The following is an 8,515-nucleotide window of genomic DNA, read 5'->3' as shown; positions in this document are numbered from 1 at the left end:
ACGGACGGAAGAACGAAGGAATGAGCGAACGGACGGACGAACGAACGAACGAACGAACGAACGAACGGACGGACGGACGGACGAACGAATGAACGAACGAACGAACGAATGAACGAACGAACGAACGAACGAACGGACGGACGGACGAACGGACGGATGGAAGAACGAACGAACGAACAGACGGACGGACGGATGGATGGACGAACGAAAGAACGGACGGACGGACAGACGGACAGACGGACGGACGGAAGAGCGAAGGAATGAACGAACGGACGAAAGGACGACCGAACGAACGAACGAACGGACGGACGAACGGACGGACGGACGAACGAATGAACGAACGAACGCACGAACGAACGAACGAACGGACGGACGGACGAACGAACGAACGAACGAACGAATGAACGGACGGACGGACGGACGGACGGACGAACGGACGGACGGACGGACGGACGGACGGACGAACGAACGAACGAACGAACGGACGGACGGACGGACGGACGGACGGACGAACGAACGGACGGACGAATGGACGGACGGACAGACGGACGAACGGAACGAACGGATGGACGGACGGACGAACGAACGAACGAACGAACGGACGGATGGACGAACGAACGAACGGACGGACGGAAGAACGAAGGAATGAACGAACGGACGGACGAACGAACGGACGACGGACGGACGAAGGAATGAACGAACGAACGAACGAACGAACGAATGAACGAACGGACGGACGGACGGACGGATGAAGGAACGGACGGATGGATGGACGGACGAACGAACGGACGGACGGATGGATGAACGAACGAACGAACGTACGGACGGACGGACGGAAGAACGAAGGGATGAACGAACGGATGGACGAACGAACGAACGGATGGACGGACGGATGGACGAACTAAAGAACGGACGGACGGACAGACGGAACGAACGGACGGACGGACGAACGGACGGATGGACGAACGGACGGATGGACGAACGAACGAACGAACAGACGGATGGACGGACGGATGGACGAACGAAAGAACGGACGGACGGACGGACGGACGGACAGACGGACGGACGGAAGAGCGAAGGAATGAACGAACGGACGAACGGACGGACGGACGGACGAACGAATGAACGAACGAACGAACGAACGAACGAACGAACGGACGGACGGACGGACGAACGAACGAACGAACGAACGAACGAATGAACGGACGGACGGACGGACGGACGGATGGACGAACGGACGGACGGACGGACGACCGGACGGACGGACAGACGGACGAAGGGAACGAACGGATGGACGGACGGACGAACGAACGAACGAACGGACGGATGGACGGACGGACGGACGGACGGATGGATGGACGGACGAACGAACGGATGGACGAACGAACGAACGGACGGACGGACGGACGGATGGACGAACGAACGAACGAACGAACGAACGAACGAACGAACGAACGAACGAACGAACGGACGGACGAACGAACGGACGGACGAATGAACGAACGAACGAACGAACGAACAGACGGATGAACGAACGAACGAACGAACGGATGGACGGACGGACGGACGGATGGATGAACGGACGGACGAACGGACGGATGGACGAACGAACGAACGAACGTACGGACAGACGGACGGACGGATGGACGAACGAACGGACGGAAGAACGAAGGAATGAACGAACGGACGGACGAACGGATGAACGAACGAACGAACGGACGAACGGACGGACGGACGGACGGACGAACGAATGAACGAACGAATGAACGAACGGACGGACGGACGAACGAACGAACGAGCGAACGAACGAACGAACGGACGGACGAACGGACGGACGGATGGACGGACGGATGGACGAACGAACGAACGAACGAACGGACGGACGGACGGACGGACAGACGGACGGACGAACGAACGAACGAACGAACGAACGAACGAACGAACGAACGAACGAACGAACGAACGGACGGACGAACGAACGAACGAACGAACGAACGAACGAACGAACGGATGGACGGACGGACGGACGGATGGATGAACGGACGAACGGACGGACGGATTTCATTTCATGTCATTTATTTTTCCCTTAAAGGCCCGAAGGCATTACATAAGGGGGGAGCAAAATCAAGGTCAAAGAGAAAAATAAATTGACAAAAGAGAACAATAAAAAAAGAGTATGTAACAGTAAAATGTTCTTGTCACGCGTATACAATGCAAAGTAATATTCACGGAATTGAAACACGAGAAAAAAAAGAAAAATATGGATATATATATGAAACATTAAATTAATACACGAGAAAAATGCGGTGAAAAAGGCATCACAAGGGAAACAAGTAAAAATAAAAAATAATCAGCTGTTCAGAGTGCCGAATTGAATATAACAGGAACCTTTTGCCCTCATGAAAAATGGTCATTTAGTTTATCCCGTTTAGTTCTATGACCACAGTACTTGTGTAGCGTTCACGGCATTGTCGTTATGAAAAGAAGTATCCGTCTCTGGGGGGTCACACTCGAATGCGTTCCTTTTAGCTATGTGGCCAGTGGCGTAGCAACAGGGAGGGCCGGGGGGCTGTGGGCCCCGGGTGCAAGGGGCCAGTGAGGGGGAGGGGGGGTGTCATATACGTCTGAAGACACCCCTCTTTCCGCCGGCTACACCCGGGGAGGGGAGTGACAGAAGACCTATGGGCCCCGGGTGCCAGACGACCTAGCTACGCCACTGTATATGGCCCGTGTCGGAGAAGCAAGAGACCCGTGGTGGCTAGCTGTTTTGTATACGTGCACTGGTGCCTGCTCCGCGCTCTCAGCCGCGACAGAAGGGAACCTGCAGCAAATGTTTCGTTCACTGTAAATATTAACTTGCGTGCACAGCTATTGCAGCGTTTACACGAGTCAGAAGCACGTGACATCCGCTAGCGCATCGAATCATTTCCGTGCGTCACATACATCAAATTACACGTGACTCAAATAGCAGCTCGTAACGGCACGTCATCGCATGTACTTTGCACGAGACGACTGGGTTACAGATGTAGCAATATCGAAATAGCCGGAAAAAAAGCAAGGGAACTGACGCAGTCTATGCATGACGCAGATCTGCGGACTGACGCTGTCGGCTGACGAGGAGGACCTCGCGAGGCTGTACCTCGCTACGCTTCAAGCATTGGCGGTGAGTTAACTCAAATTTAGGCCTGGCCTCGACATATCGCCAGGGCCAGGTCTACTACGCGTTGACTGTACGCGAGGTGAGTTGGTTAAGCAGCTAATGACCGTGCAACGAATGATAGAATAGAAACTGATAGGTGTAACGCTTAGAGACACCATGGTGGAAGTAGGCGACACAAAGGAGCCTACTATGGATTATACTGTGTGATAGAAAGAGGACAGCTGCAGGCACAGAAAGGAGTCGGATAACGTAAAACGTACGCGGTTCGTGATTCTCTTCGAATTATTTCCAAGCCTGAAAGTAGCCCGCAAAAGCACGCTTTCTTTAGCGCCTGAAAAAAGCTTTTATGTCGCACTTACTGAGCAGCAGAAAGATGGATCGGCAACTTTTTATGATGGCCTACAATTTTCTTGTTGGCAATTTTACTCTGATTATAATATTTCAGAAGCTTATTAATTAATGCTAATTATGCGTTTAGGCAAAATATAAGAAAAGCCGGACTTGTTTCCAAGCGACGCCAACAACATGACTGGTTTTGTCCAGCTACGTGGCACTCGCATGTTTTGATATTTAAGCGCAAGTTGCGTGGGACACTGTATACGTATATGTGAAGAAGATCGATCGAGGGGCATTATTTTTGTTATTTACAAGCATGCGAACCCAAGAAACTTGTAGGAGAAATTACTCGTAGTTTTTAATTGAACTGTAGAAATGATAAGCTCATGGTAAATGCAAGTGGATGAAAAAAAAAAGAAAGACTTGCCGCCTGCGGGAGTCGAACCTCCTCACCCATCGCGTACTTTCCTCCTCCACTGCATTAGTTTCTTGCGCACAACTAGGGCAAGCGTTCATATTCCCTTAACAGAGTGTGTTTTCCTAACTTTTGCCTGAGTTTAGAAACCGCAGTGGCTTTTGTGTTCGGTAGCTGCCAAGCTATGCCTTTCCTTTGTGAATGCACCGAATTGGTTTCTAAGCAGCGAATGCTCGTGGCACGTAAATTCGAACCTGCCATCTTAATGCGTAACAAGCAGGTTTCTTCTCGATAAGTTGGTCACAATGAGTGGTATTGTGCGGGACATCTGCGTTAAGCCGTAACAGCATCTTTAAAGGAATTTGAGTGTTTTCTTTCATACTGCTGAAGGGGTACTTCCATGAGCAAAATTATACGGATGAAGACGAATTTCTTCCTTACCAATGAGTGTAACTTTATATCGAGGACAGCTGTCCGAACTTGGAGTTGTGAACTTTACAGTGCACTGGACAATCTCAGGTTGTGCTTGTAAGTTACGAATACATATTTTTTTTTTGGGGGGGGGGGCGAGCAAAAAGTGTCCGCACACAAAAAAATATCCGTACCTGTACTTGTTCTGTCCGCTGATGTCGCCAGTGTAATCACCATCTTGATACTTGTCGCAGTACGGGTCACGACACATCATAGACACCCTGACCAGCACAGGCCACTCGTTGTCCGGCCTACTGACGTGTGGGGGTCTGGCCAAGAACCCACTCTACGTGCGGTTGCTCGCGGACGCCACTGGTGAGTGTGAAGTGCACGTAAACGCTCGAAGGAACGTTTTCTACATCAGACAGGTCCAGTTAAATTATCGGCATTATAGATATCAAAACAGAAGGGCATAAACACCCTACGATCCGTCGAATGTGTGCCAAGCAGAGGAGAGTCCGGCTACGGCCGTATGTTTCACTATGGAAATAAACCTTGTCGTTGGGTAACTGCTTCCTTGAAGCACGTGCTCCCGTCTTCACGAATTTATTCTTGATACCCCATGAACAAGCCGGTACGTTTTCAGTGTGGATAGCACGACCACGCGAGAGACCACCTTGTTTTCTAAGTTGTACAGATGGCGTCTTTTGCAAGAGGCTTGCCTGAAGTTCAGTTTTTCAACAGGCTTCTACAGAGTGGACAATCTACTTGGTACTTTAAGCCAACGCCGTCATACCAATTTATTGTCCGGTTACGATTAACAATACAACTCTGTTAGGTGAAAGTGTTAACAAAATGTCAGAGTAAGCGCCCATATTTTTTGACGTCCCTCCGGTTTAGTTTAGTTTTTTTCTGATGCCACTTTAGTTGGGCCCTTACTTCTTCGAAAACCTTGCGGATAGTCGCTCCACCAAAATCAACTAACCGCCATGACCCACTTCTCAACCTCTTCCTGTAGGTCTGCAGAACACCCCTTCACTGCACTTACGCTTTTTACAGTGAAGCTGTCACCCTCTAGTTGGTCGGGATATTACGTGACGTGTCCACCCAAAACGTTGCAGCTGCAAAAGGAGTTTGTGTTTGAGTTTTCGCGTATCAGAATTAAGTTTTCTCACATATTCAAAAAACAAGCCGATGCTATCACGTCTGCAAGTTGTGTGTAAGTCGTAATTCACAAATGTTCTGACGAATTTTATTATGAGAAGTTCACTTACTTCCTTAACGCACTTGCGCTAGGCGGAGGCCCTACAGAAATAAGGATGTATGCTGTGCTAACGGTACCACCACCTAGCGGCCGCAGCCACTCGGACAGACTTCAAACGGCAGCAGTTCCCGCGTAACAGATTTATGTTTTCTCGTATATTCGAGTGACAATCCGAGGCAGTCACGTCTGTTGCTTGTGTGTAAATCATGTGTTTACCTTTAAGCATTAATTTAGTTCGATACGGTACTGGCGCTTGGCCGATGGCATAGAAGAATGATGTATGCTGGACTTCCTCACCCGTGCGTCTGACGCACGTCGCTAATGGTGGTGGCGCTTGTGTAACGTCGTCTGTTACTTTAGTTGGGGTGCTGGTGCTTGCCCAACGTCCGCACTAGCTATGCTGTACATCCACTTTCACAGTGTGGAATGGAGGCGTACTTTATTGCGATATCAATTATATGGACACTCCAAGCGTGTTCCTTCCGTCGGTGTCGCCATCGCCATGAGGTTCCGTATAAAGTCCAACGGCGATAAGCGTCGTGGCACGCCCTAAACTGTACGTGCGAGTGAAAGCGTACGTGGGGAGCAGGCTGTCGTTGCTCAATCTCACCCGCGTGAAGGCGACGAAAGCGGGGAGGAAGCGCGCAGTCTTCCGCCGCGCGTGCCCGAGGCATCCAACTTTGCGAGGCCTACTCCGGCTGCAACTGCGCATGTGGCGGCTACGCGCGGTCACGCGGCCGTATATTGAGAGCGGTCTGCGTTGCACTCTAAAAAAAGTTTGCACCCTTTGGGGTGTATATCTGCCGCACAACAATAATCGTCAACTGCCTTGCTTGCGCTTCCTTTCTTGAAAACGCCGCGACCGCTACTTTCCTGTCGTCAACGCTATGTAATGCTGATAACGCGCACGCCGTTCGTTACTGGGAAGTACCGGGCTCGCAGCGTTAAAGAAAGGAAATGTGGACAAGAAATATTGTTGTGTGACAACATACGACTCAAAGGATGTAAACTTTTCTCATAGCTTTGTGCATGATGTGCGTTCTCGCCACTCACTTTGTGTTGAAGGGATAGACAGCACTAATGTCACTTCGCTCTCTGCTGCTGCCGCGTTTCCCCAGGCCAGCGCTTTGAAGCCAGTTTCTGCGGCGATCGACCGAGATGTGTTTATGCTCGCTTGTGCGCGCGTGACACCTCGCTTGTTAATTTAGTTGGTATGGCTTTGTTGACAAGCTTATACGGGTGATAAAACTACTATCCTCACTTCGTATAGCTGTCCACTAATGTGCAATCGCACTCGATGGCTCGCCTTTCGGGCGGCGACTTTTTTGCAGCAGCCCGAACGTTTGAGGAGCCTGGGCGCACTTGCGCTTCGGGAAATCGAAAAAGGAGAGGAGAGCGGGTTGGCGCTTTAGTTGGCGCTACAATGCCCCTCCGTCGCGTCTACTGCTGGACGAGGGCAGTGAGCAAGGGTCTTTAGCGCGTAGCACCGCCAGCAGTGTGGCGGAGAAAGCGCCGCAGCCATGGGTGCGGCAGAAACACCATGACGGCACTTTCGCTTTCGTAAGACAGAGGAGAGGTGGAAAAGCAGAGGAGGAGCGCGGATTGGCGCTACTTGTCCTGCTAGCTCTGCTCATCCGCCCGTGGAATAGCTGGCGCTGCCTTCCCCTTTGTATGATTATTTCCTCTTGTACACTGTGTAGGGTACGTAGCAAACCGGACGTGCGTCTGGTTGGTCTTCCTAGATTGCCTTTGTATCTCTCACTCTCTATTTGCAGGCAATCAGACGAATTTCACTGGCAACGTCCGTCCTCGCCAAACGAAATGGATGCCTAGGTTAGACCGCTGGCGACGGCTACGAGTGCCACCTAACCTCTCCCGCTTCGAAGAAGTAAATTGTTGTACCGCTTATGGCTTTTAGTGGGGTTTGTGAACGCTTACTTTTACCGTGTTGAAATGGCTGATAGCCCGAAGTGTGAGTGCTGAAGGTGTGAGAAAACCTATGAGCATCTGATATGCACCTGTCCTCGCTACTGCGTCGAACGCCTCTCACTTGGGTGAGCTTTAAACCGGCTCGGACCGTGGCACAAAAAAGCTGTCCGTGTACTGTCGCAGTTTTTGAAGTGCACCGGCGTGAGTGACCGCTTATAGTTCAACCTGTGCGTCCTCTCGCACGCACGCAGTGCTCCCTTTCTCCCTCTTTCTGTTCCCTTACTCTCATTGTAGGATAACAAATCGGACGCTCATCAGCCTTTCCTCTCCTTGCTTTCTCTCTCCGTTTCCTTTCTCCGTCTACATAACTTCGGAAAAAGGCGGACAGCGTAACGTGACAGCCTTATCGATGCAGGTTTGCCTGTGCTACTGCCTACGGAGACGGAGTCGGTGCTCCTTGGTGGCGCCATCTTGGCTGCTAGCGCCAGCGGCCGCTATTCAAGCGTGACGGAGGCCATGCAACGCATGGGCGGCTCGGGTCGCGTGCTGACGCCGCGGTCCAGCGAGCGTGGGTTCCACGACGCCAAGTACGCTGCGTTCCATGCCCTGCTGGACTGCCAGCGGCATCTTAGGGAAATCATGTCAGGCGGAAGACCACCATCACCGTGCTCTTGATTTCAGTGTCTCTTAGTTTGTTGTTGGGGAAATGAAAATAAACGTCGGGGCTTTTGTCGCCATGTAACGTAGACAGCTGTTACTTTTCACTATATAATTGAACAACTCAAAGGAAATTAATATTTAAATTTGAGGTTGGAAAAGTTACGTAAAGTTGTGGCAATGCAACTCGTTTAGCCTATCGTTACAAACAAGAAATTAGGGCTGTTTGAACATTGAAACTATGTATGACTGTAGAAGCTCAGATTGGTGAGTCTTACACCAATGAAAGTAGTCAGTGAATAAAAACAAAATGTCACAGTCCCGCTTACTATAGCGACAGCGA

General features: G+C 50.8%; 1 protein-coding gene across 1 annotated transcript in view; it reads left to right on the top strand.

Annotated features, from left to right (window-relative positions):
* LOC135897487 (FGGY carbohydrate kinase domain-containing protein-like) overlaps positions 1-8,257 on the top strand; it is a 69,021-nt gene extending 60,764 nt beyond the window's left edge. The window contains exons 10-12 of the mRNA XM_065426110.1: positions 3,089-3,163; positions 4,577-4,697; positions 7,931-8,257. Coding sequence (XP_065282182.1) covers positions 3,089-3,163; positions 4,577-4,697; positions 7,931-8,190 — 456 coding nt within the window. The 3' untranslated portion in view covers positions 8,191-8,257. The remainder of the gene's footprint in view (positions 1-3,088; positions 3,164-4,576; positions 4,698-7,930) is intronic.
* Positions 8,258-8,515: the final 258 nt, after the last annotated feature.

This window comes from Dermacentor albipictus, chromosome 9, assembly GCF_038994185.2.
Source record: "Dermacentor albipictus isolate Rhodes 1998 colony chromosome 9, USDA_Dalb.pri_finalv2, whole genome shotgun sequence".
Classification (NCBI taxonomy): domain Eukaryota; kingdom Metazoa; phylum Arthropoda; class Arachnida; order Ixodida; family Ixodidae; genus Dermacentor; species Dermacentor albipictus.
The sequence above is the reverse complement of the archived record's forward strand: the minus strand, read 5'-3'. Positions and strand labels throughout refer to the sequence as shown.